Here is a 19,040-nt window from a genome sequence, read left to right on the forward strand (position 1 = left end):
GACCGCCCAATTAAGAGAAGATGAAGATGACATTTTTTAAAAGCAAATTGCCAATGTTTCAAGGTGGTGCGATGTAGGACTAATGGGGGACTTAATTACCCTGGTATCTGTTGGGAGACAAATTCTGCCAAATGTGGTTCCTCCAAGAAATTCCTTACATTTGTGGCTAATAACTTTTTCCTACAGAGAGTGGAGGAAGGAACTAGAGGATAGGCTATCCTTGACTTGATTCTGACCAATAGAGATGACCTAGTGGATAAGGTGGCAGTTATGGGAACTCTGGGGAAAGTGACCATGTCATACTTGAGTTCTTGATTTTAAAGGAAGCAAAAGCTGATTTGTGTTGTACCCCACTTTGGGGTGTTGTACCCCACTTTGATCCAGACGGAGAGGCGGGTAAATCATCATCATCATCATCATCATCATAATTAATACTCATTAGGATGATAATTAAGGTCCCATGGCAGGTTACTCTAATGAGAAAAGATGGATAGGAGTTCCTAAAAAATGACATTTTAAAGGCACTAATGCAAACAATCCAACAAGGAAGAAAGGTAGAAGACAACAGAAGAAGCTAATGTGGCTTCACAAAAAGGTTAGAAATGACCTGAAAACAAAAAAGGACACCTATAGGAAGTGGAAGGAAAGCTAGGCTACAAAAGAAAAGTACAGACTAGAGGAGAGTTAATGTTGCTCCTATCTTCAAAAAAGAGGAACCTAGGAACTACATACCAGTTAGTCTGACATCAATCCCCAGGAAAATTTCGGAGCAGATGATAAGTCAATCTGTAAACACCTTGAAAACAATGCTATGATTACTAAAAGCCAACATGGATTTGTCAAGAACAAATTCTGCCAAACTAACCTCATCTCATTTTTTTAACCAGGTAACCTCCCCTGTGGACTGTGGGAATGATGTGGATATAATATATCTTGACTTCAGCAAAGCTTTTAACAAAGTGCCCCATGACATTCTGATTAGCAAACTCGCCAAAAGTGGGCTAGATAGAACAACTATTAGGTGGATCCACAGCTGACTACAGAATCAAACTCAAAGTGTGCTTATCAATGGTACCTTCTCAAACTGGAGGGACGTAACGAGTGGGGTACTGCAGAGCTCAGTCCTGGGCCCTGTTACCTTCAACACTTTTATTAATGGCTTGGATGAGGAGGTTCAGGGAATGCTTCCCAGATTTGCAGATGACACAAAATTGGGTGGGATAGCGAATACCCTGGAAGACAGAAACAAAGTTCAAAATTATCTTGATAGAGTAGAGTGCTGAACTGAAAACAAAAGAATGGAATTTAATAGGAATAAATGCCAGGTTCTGCACCTAGGAAAAAGGAACCAAATGCACAATTACAAGATGGGAGATACTTGACTCAACAATACCACAAGCGAGAGGATCTTGGAATTGTTGTAGATCACAAGCTGAATATGAGCCAACAGCATGATGTGGCTGCAAAAAAAGGCAAATGTGATTTTGGACTGCATTAATAGAAGTGTAGATTCCAAATCATGCGAGGTACTAATTCCCCTTTATTTGACACTGATTAGGCCTCATCTTGAGTACTGCATAGAGTGACCATATGAAAAGGAGGACAGGGCTACTGTATCTTTAACAGTTGCATAGAAAAGAGAATTTCAGCAGGTATCATTTGTATATATGGAGAACCTGGTGAAATTCCCTCTTCATCACAGCAGTTAAAGGTGCAGGAGCTATACTAGAGTGACCAGATTTAAGGCATTGCACCTGCAGCTTTAGCTGTTGCGATGAAGAGGAAATTTCACCAGGTTCCCAATATATACAAATGACACCTGCTGAAATTTTCTTTTCAATACAACTGTGAAAGATACAGGAGCCCTGTCCTCCTTTTCAAATGGTCACCCTAGTACTGCATGCAGGTTTGGGCACTACACTTCAAGAAGGATGCAGACAAGCTGGAGGGGGGTTCAGAGGAGAGCAATGAGGGGTCTGGAAATGAAGCCCTATGAGGAGAGACAGAATGAACTGGACATGTTTAGCCTTGAGAAGAAAAGACTGAGAGGAAACATGGTAGCACTCTTCAAATACTTGAAAGGTTGTCAAACAGAGGAGGGCCAGGATCTCTCTTCAATTATCCCAGAGTGCAGGACACGTAACAATGGGCTCAAGTTACAGGAAGCTGGATTCCTGTAACATCAGGAAAAGATCCTTGTCTGTTAGAGTAGTATGACAATGGAACCAATTACCTAGGGAGGTTTGTCGGCTCTCCCATACCAGAGGCATTAAAGAGGCAGCTGGACAGCCATCTGTCAGGGATGCTTTAAGGTGGATTCCTGCATTGAGCATGGCCTCATAGGCCTCTTCCAACTTTACTATTCTATGATTCTATGAAAACTGTGAGCTTGCCTACATGTACAAATGGATGGTAGATATATTCAGGTGTAATATGCCTATTACACTTTTACCATTCACTACCTATGATGCTAGCTACATATTGTGCTACTTGATTTTCTTGGGCTACCATCCATTTGGTAAGGGAGTGACTGAATAAAAAGGAACCACATTTCAGCTTATCCAAGAAATGTCAAGGCTTACAGGCCTGGCCTCCTTCCTGGCACAGGTATATCTCTGTGCGCTGGCGCTCTTGTCTCTCCTTTCTCTGGTCCAAAATACTTACAAAAAACAACAAATACAAAACACTTGGTTAAACAAGAGTAGTCAGCTCCATGCTAGCTTGTGGATGCTGATCTATAAAGACTGAAGCGTTTTATATAGCAGGACATAAAGAATATTCCTTTAGGAAATGAAGCTGCATGACAGAAAAGAAAGGTCAAAGACTAAACAGAAGCATGCATTCTTAAGCTTCTGATGGATAACAACCCCCAGCCAATTCAATACTTAAAAAAATTAACGTCAGTTTTCAACATTATCTTCTAAAGCTCTAAGGTACATGCTGACATTTATGGCACAAAGCTTTTCGGCAAAAGACAGTCTGGTTGAGTGATCTGAGCTAAATTCTAAAGGAAAGATCCCTTTAGTGCTAACCCCAGCCTTGCTACTGATGTTCCCTGTGGCCTTGCCTTTTATGTAAAAGGATGTACATGTGCTAAATACACTTAGATAAGGAGAATAAGTACACTGTCTGAAAAGGACCATAACCATCTAAGCTTGAAAGTATGGTTGCCAGTACTCCTGACCATGGGACTCTGGGGCAGAGCCTGGAACCTCTGGGGCACCGGTGCTGCGTGAAGCAGGGACAGAGTCTAGTAACAGGGGATACTTGGTCAGCAAAGGATGGGGCAGGCAAGAAAGGGTTATCCTCCACCTCCATGGAAGACTGGGCCAACAGACATCTTGCCACCCAGAAGGGGAGGACCCCCCCCAACCAGTCTTGCCTTCCTCAGAAGTGCAGGGTTTATCATTTGCTCCTGAGTTAGACTCGGAGATGTGACTTTTATCTTTTCTGTTTCCTCCTGCGGTTCTTAGGGTTATTTTTTTATTAGTGTGTTTGGTTGTCCTTAATAGGATTAAGTAGGAGTCTTTCCTTTATCTCTCCTGTTTTTTTTTTCCTCCTTTACTTCAGCCATTGAAAGATATTAGTCAGGTGGCCATATGCTACTATATAATTGATAAGTATGCTTTGGCCGAAGCATCATTTGGGTACAGGGTCCTGTTGACCCACCCATGAAGGGACACTGCTGTAAGACATCCCTTTCCTGCCTACTCCATTCCTTCGCTGACCAGGAATGGAAAGTTGGGCTTTCTGTGAAAAAGTGTTCTGGTCAGTGAACAGGCAGTCCCACTGGGTTTGTTATGCATACAATGTTGGTTACAAGGAGGTGGGTTTGTATTTGCACAATGCCCTGTAGATTATTATTATTATTATTATTATTATTATTATTATTTATTTATTTATTTATATAGCACCATCAATGTACATGGTGCTGTACAGAGTAAAACAGTAAATAGCAAGGCCTTGCCGCATAGGCTTACAATCTAATAAAATCATAGTAAAACAATAAGGAGGGGAAGAGAATGCCAACAGGCACAGGGTAGGGTAAGCAGGCACAGGGTAGGGTAAAACTAACAGTATAAAGTCCGCACAACATCAAGTTTTAGATAGTTAGAAGCTCCACAGCAGGGACCTCTAATTTTTTCTCTCGTTTTCAAAGTTGTTGGTTAATTTTCTCAGTTAAAGTTGGACAAGTTTTTCCCTAAGCTGAGGCAAACCTGACATTTGGGGCAGGGGTGGGAGAAGTCTGTTTGATTGGGCCTGCCTTCCAAAGGTGGGAGATAACCCTTTCTTGCCTGCTCCATGCCTCGCTATCCAGAACACCACTTCATGGTAAGTCCAACTTTCCATTCTTTTTCAAGCCATTTCCACTGACTTGGTTTGCCTGGCCACTGGGTTTGTCCCAGACTTTTAGGGCTTTAGACTCTTTCTCAGGGCCTCTGGGTGGGGGAAAGGAATCTCAGGATGAGGTGCGAGAAGTAAGGGGACACATAATTTCCCCCAGGTCCACCCACTCCAGGGAGCTTTTTCTTCTTTCAGTGTTTAAAGTATTTTTCTACCAACTACACTTCTTGGTTGACACTTTCTTTCTTGTCCCCATTCACACTGACCAAACGGCATACAAAATCCAGCTCATTATTTCCTTGACCTATAATATTGGTTGTGTTTCGTGTTTTCCTAAACTGTGATTCTTCACTCTTCATGCATGTAGATTTTCATATTCTGAGAAAATATCACAGAAATTATAACCAAAGGTGTCATGGTCACGCATAATTCGTATTTAAGAAGCCAATCTTTATTTTCCACCCTCTTTCTTTCAGTTTCACAGGAGATTCTAAACTAGCTTCTAGTATGCGCTATGTGGAAACACAATCTATGCAAATTGGAGCGTCTTATATGATACAGTTCAACTTGGTGATGGGCTGTGGGCAGCAGTACACTCCTCACATGGACAACCAGGTGAAGTTGGAATACTCCACTAACCATGGGCTTACTTGGCATCTGGTTCAAGAGGTAAGTTTGATCAAAGACGAAATCTGTTTGCGAAATAATGCTATGATTATTTAAGAGTCTAAACTGCATTTTGCTTTAATTATGCAGTTAGTGAAATGACAGAACTGCATAGTTGATGTTCATTAAGTGTTTTTATATCAGAAATACAAATGAATGGAGTAACTTGGCCTTCTTAAAAGAATAACACTTAGAAATGGTTTGGACCATAATTCTAGGCAATTATAGGCCCAGTTCAAACATGTATTGTTGAATGATAGGCTCACACATTTGCCTCTCTCCTCTCTTCCTCTAGCATGGTAGCAAGGAGGACATTAGAAGCCTATGCTCCGTATTAAGCACTAACTGTAGTTTATTGTTATGTCTGAAACAAGCTAGTATCAAGCTATTTTTTTATCCTGGCTTGCTAATAAACCATAGGTTGTATTCAGTCTAACTTAAGGCCCATTAATTTCAGTGGGTATACTCTAAATAGGACTAACATTAGTTTACTTTAAACTAATCACATAGTTTAAACTAATCACAGTTTGTCATTTTCAAACATAATGATAACATTATAATACCTGTTGTTCCATATATGACCATATCTTAAGGGCTGGAGCTAAGAGAAAAGTAGCATACGTACATTCCATAGGAAACTGTTGCACAAGCACTCATTTAAGTCCTTTCTTGATTTCAGCAGAATTTTAGCTGCACCTTAGGCCATAACTAGATGAGGCGATATCCCAGGGCGATCCCCGGGATCATCCCTGTGCATTCACATGACGCACAGGGCATCCCGGGAGCAGTGAGGGATGATCCATCCCTTTCCCCAGGATATCGCCCTACCCTTTCAGCCCACTTTTTCCGTGGTCTTGGGCTGATCCCGAGACCGCAGAACATGTGGGCAGGCATCGCGGTTTGTCCTGGCTCCTTGCAGTTACCCAGGACCTCTGTGCCCGTCAGGGGTGGGGTGGGGAAGTGGGGGAAATTGTTAAAAATAAAAAACCCTCATCTTTTGCACAGGAGCGCTCGTGCACTTGTCTCCTTTAACAAAAAACAAAATGGCAGCCGCGATGTTCTGTTCTTCCAAGGCCATTGCATGCCACGTGTACACAGAGGGGGAGATCTCACGATAACAATATTGCGAGATCCTCACCCCTCTGTCGTACTAGACCCATAGGTCTAGCTGAAGCCTTAGTTTTCCTGGATTTAATGCACTATCTGCAAGCAGCTCATGCACTTTATTGGTGACCCATGGAGAGAGTCCAGCCTCCAAAGCAACTTTACCCCATCACTGCCAGATAATGCCAACTTTATTATAGTTGCATTCATGAGAGGATTGAGTCGTTCTGACTAGGGGTATGGACGGACCCCCCAATTCGCTTCGTGGCCCGATCTGGAAAATCTGGATTGGGCCCAATCCTCTTCGCGCCGCTCCGCCTGTCTCCCGCTCCGCTCCGCGAGATCCGGCTTCGCCGCCATCACTATATGGACGACGGCGGCAGCAGCGGCGCAAGATAAGCCACCCACCCACCCCACCTCCTTACCTTTCTCCGTCGCGGGCTTCAATTGAGGCCCCAGTTGAAGCCAGAAGAGGCCTCGGCCTTCACTTCCGGCTTCAACCGGGGCCTCAATTGAAGCTTGCGACGGAGGAAGGTAAGTGTCCCTCCTCCCTGCACCCTTACCTGGCGCCGCCACTGCCGCATGGTAGGCCAGGCCCCTGCCCCCTTACCTTCCTCCGTTGTGGGCTTCAATTGAGGCCCCGGTTGAAGCCGGAAGAGGCCTCGGCCTTTACTTCTGGCTTCAACCGGGGCCTCAATTGAAGCCTGCAACGGAGGAAGGTAAGCGTCCCTCCTCCCTGCTCCCTTACCTGGCACCGGCGCCGGCACCACATGGATGGCACCACCGCCAGTGCCAGGTAGACCAGGCCCCCACCTCCTTAATTTCCTCCGTCGCGGGCTTCAATTGAGGCCCCGGTTGAGGCCAGAAGAGACCTCGGCCTTCAGTTCCGGCTTCAACCAGGGCCTCAATTGAAGCCCGCAATGGAGGAAGGTAAGCGTCCCACCTCCCTGCTCCCTTACCTGGCGCTGCCGCCACCGCCGCATGGATGGCGGTGCCGGCAGCACCAGATTAGTCCCCCTCCCCCCCACTTACCTGCAGGCGAAGCTCCGGATTGAGGAGATCCTCTTCACCTCGATCCGCAGCCCCCCTGACTCTCTTCGCCTCCGCCTTTTTCGGAGGCGAATTAGGCCGCCTCGCTCCTGCTTCTCTGAACCAAAGAGAAGCAGAGCACATCCCTAGTTCTGACCCAAAAACTTAGTGACTGACGTATAGAATGACCCCCAGATAATATACCATTAATTAATTAACAACAGACTTCATTTCAATGTTTTCACATTAATCCTGATATTCTGGCATGTTGCATTTTTTCCCTTTGAGGAATGTCTTCCAAGTATGCCTAGCTGTCAAGAGTTTACACCAGCAAGTATCTACCATTCCAGTGAATATACAAAGTGGAGGAGAATCACAGTCCTTCTACCTCAGAAAACATGGTAATACCTTCTTAGCTTTTAAAATATATTATCATAAAAAAAAACAGGTCCTGCCATCCCTTCAAGCTAATATAGAGTGTCTGGATTACCTTTATGACCCAATAACATTTAGTACTGTTATGAGTCATGCCATCCTGCTATTTGAAGTCTTCCTTAAATTTCGATTTGATCAAATGCTAATTCATTACTGAAAGAGGCTCTGAAACTGATTAGACCAGTCTGAGTGTGGATTAAGAGACCTGGAATACAGACTGTTTGAATTTGGCCAGAGAAAGAGAAAGAAATTCTAAGTTTGGAGCTTAGATACTAGGGGTTCTGATGCTTCTTTGTTCCTTCATACTTCCTTCCTGCTAAACCTGTATACTTTAAAATCAATTGTTTATTTCAAAAGGCACCATACATCTATAATTCTCATCCAACCCCTGCCTCCCAATCCTTGGTCCTGTAAAGCTGTGCTGCAACTTCCTGCTGCTCAGGGAAGTAAGAAATGTGAAACATTTGCATTGGAAAGGTAATGCTTTCAGTTAACAGAATCCAGATCCTCCAGTGAACTCTGCAGAGATATGTGGGTCCCCTGTCAATGCAGGAGCAGTGCCTAACTTTGCCTTTTTGACAAAGTGATTCCCAAAAACTAGCCCAGTTGAAGATAAGCACCTTCAAGTCTTCGTGGCATCAACTGGAGGTAATTGTGCACATGTTTAGCTCTTTAACTGAAATCAGCGGGATTTGCTAGAGCTTACCTTTGGGTGGATCATGTCCAAAATTAGTCATAATTGTAAGGTCTTCTACTAGGTTTGCATGGCAAAATGGTGCAAATACTTTTACTAATTATTAGTTTCCGTGAATATTTGGTACCGGCTTCATTTTTTTTCTGCAGAGGTTTTCAGAAAGTTTTTCATTTCCAAAACAAACAAACAAATAAATGACCAGATAGTCTTCCTACTTCATTATTCTATCTTGTAATCACAATAATTTTGCTCATCTGCATATTTTTGTTTGGATTATTTTCAGTAATATCAACCCTTGAAATAATATACTATTAAATATTTAATCTCTATGGCTTCTTTCCATAGAGAAAAAAAATGAATCAATTAGCATTACTCTTTGTTTATCTTCAAATTCAGTGCTTCACAGCCGTTGGAATACAGGCCAAGATAGATAACTTAGTTTCATTTGCCTATCTTTTGGCATTTTCTTTGTACAGTTAATGTTGGATGCACCTCTTTTCGGTTACATGCCTCATCACTTAATCTTTTCTTCAAGTGATGCCATTATGTGCTCTAGATTAAAAATTGTCATGTATTTTTAGGAAATAAACAGCTGGCCACTTGATTTGAAATCTCTCAGGGTCTGATTTGACATCACAGTTTTATCTAGAGAGAGATTAGGAGTAGGCCTCAAATTAAATCCGTCCCACATTCCTCCTAAGTTCCCTTCATTGCAGGGAGAATTAAACAATTAAACCAGGGAGATAATGCATTTATTTCAGTACAGGGAGAACACATCTTCAACTAATTTCTGTGCTTGTCTACGGACTGAAATGCTGTTTAAACAGGCAGTGCTTTTCCTTGGCATAAGTTGTCTTGAATGCCCTTGTTTTTTCAGCAACATATGCACCTGTAAATATGGTGTATCTGCGCACACAGGGTTTGAGAGCGCCCTTGTGTTACCCAAGATTTGCTGTATTGGAAAATATGTGCCATGGGTAACTTGTGTCAGAAATATCAGCTGGATGCACCTGCTCTCTGGACTGTATTGTACATGAATTATACGTTTCTAACACTGATGAAAATTAATTTCACTTTTATGGAAGGCATTTACATAAGAACGGGTTTAATGAGATACAAACAGCTGCCAGTTGCTGTCTTCATAAACAAATCAACACCTAATGACTGAGTTGCAGGATAATTGGGTAAATGTAATTAACAGTAACTCAGAAGGTAGCAAATATAATTTCATTGGACCCGGGTCCTCAGACTCTCCTTATAGCTTGAAAAGAACTAGCATTATCCTAAGTTAAATCCATATTCAGAAAGGTCATCAAGAAAACAGAGTTTGTTTGCTTAAAATGAATGCTATTTGTTATATTTGAAAACTGGAATAATTTCCTTTAAAACTTCGTAGCTGTAAAGATATAATGAACACTTAAATTTAACTTTGACTTGATTGAACCTGAAATTTAGTGAGAGCCAAAACAAGATGATCCTGGGGGAAGGGGGGGAGTGTTTTTTGCCATGCAAAGCATAACATAGTTTTCAGCATTAGTAAATGTGACAAATTGAGCATTATAATTCATGTTTGAACAAAACTTTGATATTTCCATACGGTCTTGTTCTATGAAGTAGCCAAATGGTGAGTGTCCAGGCAACCAATCTTTATCACTAAAAATGCAACTGTCACTCACCCTTTGATTTCTAGTTTCTTAATCAACATGACCAGCAGTTTTAAAATTGTTTACTGTGTTAATTACAGTAATCTTCATATGCTATTGTAACCTGAAGGTACAGTGTAGCTGTGCTATATAAATAAATAAATAATAATAATAATAATAAAATGTGAGGGATAGTTAAGGGGAGAATATTATTTTGTTACTTTAAAAAGTGGGAACTAATACCTTCCTGTATTCATCAAAATATATTTTCACTTATGTCATAATCTAATGGTGTGACTTATGTAACTACTCAAAACCATGTGGCAATTTTTCATACGAATTTTCGAAGTATCTCCCTGGAGTATGTGTTGAACTCACTTGCCTTGATATAGATCCTGCAGCATCACATTTGCATTATAGAAAGTGTAACAACTAAAAAACCAATGGTTCGAATACAAAAATCAGAAGCCTTTATTTGTAGGTGACTTCCTAATCAGTTTCTATAAAACAAGGCCCAATTATGAGGAAGACCATTTCTATTTCTTTTATTGCCACATGGAAATGTCAGAATACCCATCCATGTCTGTTTTGCCAACAGAAACTATCTTCAGAAAACAATTCTAGGTAAATGCAGAAATGTATTAAAGTGGCCTTCCCTTTGGTATTGGAATGGCATAAAATGACTCAGTAGCACCATGTGTTAACATGTATTTGACATTTAGATGACAAGATGATAGGCTAGTTGGTATATTCCTTCCTGTATATTTTATAAACTGCATCTTATCAGATCTCGGAGATTATTTTTCTGGGTTGGAGAGCTTCTGCACATTCCTTGACCAAAGTTTTCTGCTACATGTCCAGTACTGATTTGCTAAAGAACTTTTTAACTCTATAGCTAGTGTTGACCAACCTAATTAGAAAGTGTCAGAAATAAAATCCACTTTATGGCAGAGATGCAGGTGCCTTCTTTTATGTAGTTTCCCCTCCGATTTACTAACTATAAGAGAATGCCAGAGGACAGCATACAGCCCTGGTTCTGTACCATAGCCATGTCTGTAGGCCCTCATGATTCCATCCAGGAGTGACACAAACTCCCACTGTCTGTGCCACTCTTTTCCCACCAATACCCTACACAGCGTTACCTAACAGCCCTCCAGATGTCATCCCATCAACCCCAGGCAGCATGGTGGATGGACGGGAATCCTGGGAGTTGTAGCCAAAAACATCTGGAAGGCACTAGGTTGGGGAATGCTGCCCTGTCATATGTCTGGTCTTGTTACTGAAAACATGTTCCTGGAATTTATCCATAGTTGTCACCCTTAGAAAGGTTTTCCTAATATACAAATAAAACAAAAAAAGTAAGGGTATAACTTCTGTTTTCATTTATTGTAGTACATTTTCTGCCTTTGAATTCTCTGATACATCTCCATTTATTATTATTTTTAATCGTATTATTTTCATCACTGTCTCTTAAAAAAACAAAGCAATGTCCAGATCAGCAACACAGAATAATTAAAACAATGTAAAGAGTTGAAAAATAAACAAACAAACAAAAACTACAGCATTCGGCAAGCAAGAAAACATTATTTCATGTTCCTGATTGGATTTGAGAGGATACAGCCTGTGGTTATTCTATTCTGACCGCAATGATGTATATACGATTTGTGCAGTGAGCTGTGTCTCTGTTTTGCTGTTCTACGTAGTAACACCATTCTAAGACAGTAAAGGACTTCAAGGACAGGAATCAATGACCCATTATCTTCAGATCATTGACAAGATAAACAGTAAAGGCGCACTCTGGACATTTATGGGCTGTTGTGTCTATGTGTAGTTAGGGACTCCTTAACGTATGAGTAACGGATGTGATTGACTGTAATGAGGCATTCATAACCATTATGAGCTATCCTGTGAATGCACTTGGTATTTAGAGAACATTAAATCTAGAGAAGTGCCCATACACATTAACTCTGCATTTGTAAGCACACTTCAAACATTTTACCTTGCAAAACAATAGTTGAAGATGGACCAATTGAAAAGTTCATTTTAATTTAATATCACTTTTAAAATGTTGGGGCCAATAAAGGTAAACTAGAACCATTCGTATTGATTGTAAGCTAATTTTATAAACAAGATTATTAGGAATGGGTAGTTTAATTCTTTCACAGATAGCCAGTCAGTAGTATTTCTTAGGATGTGTACTCAAATTTATTAACAAGGATTGGTTATTCTTAACCTCTAAAATTGCCTTTTTGTCTACACAGAATAATTAAGGGGTGGATTCCCCCCCCATGCTTTTACTATTCATCTCTGAAATACTAATTCCAGTCTGTACAATTTGAATACAGAAATTTACCAAGTAAAGATGGTTACTTGGGATTAATTTGGGAAAAATGGATATGATCTTGTGTATCCACCATAGGGTACCTTAAGAGTATATTAAACTATTATGCCTTTAGCAGGAATTCTCTACAGTAAATGCCTTGGACAGTACAGCTTCAAGATAATTTTTCTTGTGGGCTCTGTTAAAATCTCTGTATCCTGAATTAGTGGAGGTCTAAGATTGAAATAATATTTAATTGTTCACAAGATTAGGATCCATCTAAATCTTCATTGCTACAGGATTGTACAGGTGTTTAGGAAAATATACGGAAAAAAACACTGTGAAAAATGGGCAGTTAGGTTGGTGTTTGAAGTACTCTTCCATGTGTCCCTTTGTTTGCATGATTGCACACCTCCCTGTTGACCGGGCACCACAGCAGACTTCTGGCGATCTCTTTACCAGCTTTATTAAACAGGTAACAAATACAGGAAGACTCACGAATACAGCAGTGACTGTGGGAAGCAGTGGTAGCTACAGCCAATATCCTTTTAACCTTTCGCACGCCATGTACCACAGTGTAGTTTTACTTCCAAAACTATTCAATCTTCATTAGTTGCTCAAAAAATGTTACTAAATGGAAGATGTTGCTTTACCTATACAAATATAATTTTGAAAAATGAGTCTTGGTTCAAGAAAACATAAGGGACATAGAGATTTCATTCCTACAATGGTTCTCAATTGTATGAACATGTGCTGCTAATTTTTTCACCTTCTACATGAAATTGTTTACATTCAGAAAATCAGATTGTGAATACCTCTATCGTGTGTCCATTATATTCAATATTTTAAGATGAATATCAGCTTATATATTTCTCTTTGGCAACGTTCTCCTTTATTTTGCAGGCCCGTATACAATATGCTATATTAACGACAAAACAATATTTAATTGTATTTAAGGTCTAGTGCTACACGTTTCCGTTGGAGTCAGTGCTACTACACCATACAAGATGAGTGGGCTTTAGACAACATCTATATTGGGCAACAGTGCCCAAACATGTGCAGTGGTCATGGCTGGTGTGACCATGGTGTTTGCAGGTACCTCCTGTTTGCTTTATAGTGGGTGGGCTGCTGTTCACGTTCCAGTTATTTGTTCCAAAAGCCAGCAGACTTTGCAGATAATTATTTCACATGTCCCTGGGTTAGTCTTCCCTGCCTGATCATATTTATTATCTTGATTCTGTCCCATTACAAAGGCATGGAACTAGGTTGCAAGCAGCAGCAATGGATCCCATAATGATAAAAGAGGGCAAACAAGACTAATGAGAAAATTAACGAACCAATGCCAGTGTTGTCTTATGTTAAGAATAATAGCCCATTGTTAAGATATGCCCAATGATACCTAGTATTCAGAGATCAGCACATGTCAGAATAACTAAATAAAGTGTAGTGTTACAATATGTCCATGGTAGAACTGTGATTCTGTATTCATCACAGCATGGCTCTCTGGTGCTACATTTGGGAAAGCATGGGCAAAGCTACATTACTTAAACATAGGAGAGAATCAAGCTGTTTACTCTGGAGTTATCCCATCATTGCTGATGAAACTACTTTTGAGAAAGTGACTTGAGTAATATGCTCTATAGTTTTAGGTTAGATTTACAATGTAGGTAATGACATAAACCATGGTCCTGTTCCATTCATGCACTGAGAGCAGGATGTAGAGATGGTATTTCTCTCAAAACTACAACAGGACCCATTATTCCTGCACTGGACATGTCGCTGCAATGCCAGGGCAGGTTACGTTGTGGTCTGCAGTTCCCCAGGATCCTGGATAACTATATATTAAGTATAGAAGAATAAGCACATATGTAGGGCCTTATGTATGCAGGCTGAAGCACAGTAGAACCTTGGCTTGCCATGAATAGCTGCTCCATAGCAGTGTGCCTGGTACAGCCCCCAGTGAGGGGGAAAGGATTTTGCTGCTATCCTATGAGCATTCTCTTTGCACTCTGTTTTCTTCATGTGGAGCAAGAAGTTCTCTATCTAGCTATGTATATTATCAAGCTCTATATTGTGTGTCAGCAGCAGCAGCTGTGAAAAAGGCAAATTTCATGTAGGCATAATTAGGAAAGCAATGGTAAATAAAACTGCCGGTAACATGTACCCCTTGTATAAATCGTGTACTGTTCTGGTCACCCCACCTAAAAAAAAGGGATATTGTAGAGCTGGAAAAAGTGCAGAAACAGCAACTAAAATGATCAAGGCAATCAAAATGATCAAATGAGCAACACCCCTAAGTGGCAAGTTTACAACAGTTGGGGTTGTTTAGCTTGAAGGGGAGACATGATAAAGATGTACAAAATTATGCACGGTGTGGTAAAAGTAGGTAGGGAGACATGTTCCTCCCTCTCTCAGAATGCTATAACATGGGGTCATTCCATGAGGCTGATTGGTGGGAAATTCAGTTTAGGGGGTGGAAAGTACTTCTTCACACAGCACATAGTGAAACTATGAAATTCACTTCCACAAGACATAGTGATGGCCACCAATTGGATGGCTTTGGGCAAATTCATGGAGGATAAAGCTATCAATGGTTACTTATCCTGATGGCTGTATGCTACCTCCAGTATCAGAGGCAGCATACTTATGTACACCAGTTGTGGGAGAACATGGCAGAGAGTGCTGTTGCACTCATGTCCTGATTGTGGGTTTCCTGTGGGCAGCTGATTGGCCACTGTGGGAAGTGAATGCTGGACTAGATGAATCCTTGGTCTGATCCAGCATGGCTCTTCTGATGTTCTTACATTATATTCTGATGTTCTTACATTATATTTATATTCATATGCAAAGTTGCTTGCATGCTTATTTCTTCAAGCAGCAGATGTGTATATGAGTACCCACTGTGTTTGTGCTTCTCTGTAGATGTGATTCGGGATATCGAGGCACTGAATGTCACTCTGAAAATAATCTCCCTTCAACGATAATGACTGATTTTGAGAGTCCAAGCAGTTTGGAGACGGAATGGAAAGAAGTGATTGGTGGAGAGATTGTAAAACCAGAGCAAGGCTGTGGGGTCATCTCATCTGGATCCTCTCTCTATTTCAACAAGGTATATGTGATATTTAAATTGGGCATAATGTAACCAAAAAGAAAGTTAGGAGTATGATATAACATTAAAACTGAGTTTAGATTATTGATAATCTTGCATGGTCTACTTTTAAAACTAGAAAGCTTGTGATCTACCAGTATGTTCTAACTTTAAAAAGCAAGAATGCATACCCAGGGTCAATGAATAATTAAGGAATAATTAACCTATGTTAATGGATCTTGAGTATTTACTATTGCCTAAAAACATTAAAAGTGCCGTGTTCTCTCAGATCAAGGTCCACATACTCCAGTATTCTTTCCTGGAATCCCAACACTAGATGGTCCACCAGATATTGGCCACCAGTGATGGACCATTTCCTGCCTTCTTCCCACCCCTGATCTACACTCTGTTAATGTTCCATTGACTTGGACCAGAGGAAAAGCCGCTTATAAAAGGAAAAAGTCGATCAGGCTACTTAAGATCAATGGACTTCTTTAGCTGTCTTTGGTATCACTTTGCAGTCTGGAGCAGATGTAACCTAAACTTCCTGCACATGATGGTTTGCAAATTTGAAGAGCCTTGAAAACACCCCAACCCCATCCTTTCCTAGATTTGTATTAACTTCTCCCTTCTCTTGTTTTCCTTAACCTTGGTTTAATGGCACTGAGGATAACAATGGTTTAAACAAAACAGGTTACAAGCCATTTTCAAACCTTGGCTTTAAATTCTGGTTGTAGGTAACTAGCATTGCATTTGTACCTGATGTGTGGATCATTTAAGTTTTTAAGTGATCTGCAAAGTTGGAATAAACATGCTATAATACGAAATTATTTTTCTCTATGTTTTCATTTCTTCCCCTTAGGTATGAAAAACTAATATTTACTTGCTTTATCTCCTGTGGCTAAAAGTATTCTGCATTTCTTAGACTACAGGAGATATTGTGACTTATAAATGTCTTAAAGTGCAATCATATATAATTCTAACATTGGTTACTGGACAAATTAAACATATAAAATAAACAACATAAAAATAAAATAAATGTCTACTCAGATGTAAGTCCCATTAAACTCAGTGGGGCTTACTCCCTCAAATTTGTTTAAATCTTCTGCATTCAGTGTCAGTAGCCCCCAGAGTGACAATTGCAATATTTTGAATCAAAGGCTGTTATTGGTATGTTGCCTTCAACATGTTTTTAAAAATGCTGATGTCTTTTAAATTTTATATTTATATTTATTTATTTATTTATTTATTTATTTATTACATTTATATACCGCCTCATAGCCGAAGCTCTCTGGGCAGTTTACAAAAGTTAAAAACTGTAAACATTAAAACAAGTATACAAAATTTAAAAAACATCAGAAATATAAAAACAATAGTATAAAAACAACAGTATCCATTTAAAAACAACAGTTCTGGGGTCCGTTAGAAAACAAACTTAGCGTTGTTAAATGCTGTTAAATGCCTGGGAGAAGAGAAAAGTCTTGACTTGGCGCCTGAAAGATAACAGGCGAGCCTCATCAGGGCGATCATTCCACAGTCGGGGGGCCACCACCGAAAAGGCCCTCTCCCTTGTTGCCATCCTCTGAGCTTCCCTCGGAGTAGGCATTCGGAGGAGGACTTTAGATGTTGAGTGCAGTGTACGGGTAGGTTCATGTCTGGAGAGGCGTTCCATCAGGTATTGCAGTCCCAAGCCATGCTGATATAGGACATTTATGTTATAATTCCAGTGATTACTAATACGATCAGTCTCTCATTTCAGGATCAAATTCAGTTTTGTACTGCTGACCCAACTTAGTTGTGTTTTATCAACTTTTTTAATTGGCTGCAGGCATAGATACAAAATGTTGCTCTTTTAATTAGCCCTTGTCCCCATTGCCTTGGATTTTTTAAAATTAATTTTAATTATGTAGTGAACCATCCCAGAAGTGGATTTCAAATTACAAGTGTGACAGGGACAGCAATCCTACCAAGAATTATATCTTCGTTCTTTACGTGGGGGATTGAGTCATCTGCATTATCCCAGGGAATGCAAACAGCTCACACCTGGAGCCCAGCCACTGGAAGCTATTGCTTTCTAATATGTGATTCACCTCCATCAAAGGCCAAATTATGTTCATGTCTCCACTTAAAAATTGGGGTGGAGGTAGGTAGGAGAAGAATTGCTCACATGGGGCAACTGCATGGTCAAATCTCCATGTGGAGACCCCAGATCATATATTAGGTCATCTGTGTGATGGAGAAGAGAGTTGGGCCACCATTCAGCCATATGAATGATGCAGGTACTGTAGGAATTGCCGGAGGTACTGCTAGTTTTGAGGGGGTCCTGGGCAAGGTGCCAGCCATTGCTCTGCCACCCAGCCCTCCCTTTTTTTTTAACTTAGTAGAGGGATGTTAGCGACAGTGGCTCCTACTGCTCTTCATCCTCCTGGCCTGTTGTGGGCAAAAGGAAGTGCAGTGGTGGCCAATTAGGAAACATGCAGTAGTACCGCAGCACAGCCTTTTTAATAAACTTTTTGAGGTATAGTGAACTGAACCAATCAGATGTTGCATTTGGGAGGGTGCAGGAGCAGCGACCTTTACATCATTCCTGTGCCTTCATTGGCTGTGTCACCCCTCCAAAGTCAGTGTCTGATTGGTTCAGGTCACTGTTCCTCAAAAGAAAAAAACATGATAATTTAAAATGGAGCACTGTGGGACTAAAGCCTGGGACTGCCCCATGGGACTGCTGGCTGCCGCTGCGCTTTCTTTTCCAGCAGCAGGCTAGGAGGAGGCAGAGCACTGTCGCCGTACCACTGCTGCCACACCACTGCTGCTTTCAGATAGTCACTTTATTGCTCCCCCTACCCCAGATCATGGGGCCCCAGTCCCATCCTGGCAGCACCAGTGCAAATTGGAACCATGTATTTTATACTGTATTTTGTATTTAATTTTTGTGAACTGCCCAGAGAGCTTTGGCTATTGGGCTGTATAAAAATGTAATGAATTAATTAATAAATAAGATGTCTGAATAAGAACATTGAATTTTATGCAGAGGTCTCTAAAGAAACCCTATCCTTGGAGACAGATGGAAGAATATGCAAAGTCAAGTATACCTCACTGACCCAGTTGACATGATCATGGTGGGGTAAATAAGCCACAGTGACTTATTTCCCCAGCTGCTCCCATGCCAGGGGGGTTGCATAATTACCCTCACAGCGCGGCTTGTCATGCCATGCGAACCTAGCCAGGATGGCTTGTTGCTAGGTTAACAATTCAACTCAGCACCCTAAAACAAGTTATGGGTTCTGAGTGGCTTGTTACATATGCCAACAAGCCACACTCACTCGGTTCTCACAACACAGCAATCTGCGCAAGCAAGGGTAATTATGCATATCCCCCCTGATATGTGTGGCTTATTTCCCCCACCGTGATCACATGAACTGGGCCACTTGTCTGAATATATTCCCTTCTTACTTGCTTGCCCATATTTTGCAGTGTTTGGGGCAGTTTGGAAGTCGGACTGCGTCACAGTGTGGAAGCAATACCAGTTTTACACCATAGTATATGGTTTTGCTGATGGAGACATGATGTTTAAATGGGTATATTTAGATCTAGGAAAGCATAGCAAGGTATGGATTAAAATGGTGTAGAAAGTTTTGAATGCTGGTTTTTCTATCAGGTAAAAGAACTTAAATGGGTTTAAGCAGTCTCTTTATAAAGTGCATCTGGCAGTTTAAA

The 19,040-nt window shown here is 40.8% G+C and overlaps 1 protein-coding gene across 1 annotated transcript in view; it reads left to right on the plus strand.

The window, feature by feature from the left end:
- Positions 1-19,040, plus strand: part of RELN (reelin) — a 352,879-nt gene that overhangs the window by 244,317 nt on the left and 89,522 nt on the right. The window contains 4 exon segments of the mRNA XM_063134189.1: positions 4,821-5,013; positions 7,432-7,544; positions 13,193-13,330; positions 15,158-15,344. Of these exon segments, the coding sequence (XP_062990259.1) occupies positions 4,821-5,013; positions 7,432-7,544; positions 13,193-13,330; positions 15,158-15,344 (631 nt within the window).

Source organism: Elgaria multicarinata, chromosome 9, assembly GCF_023053635.1.
Source record: "Elgaria multicarinata webbii isolate HBS135686 ecotype San Diego chromosome 9, rElgMul1.1.pri, whole genome shotgun sequence".
Classification (NCBI taxonomy): Eukaryota; Metazoa; Chordata; class Lepidosauria; order Squamata; family Anguidae; genus Elgaria; species Elgaria multicarinata.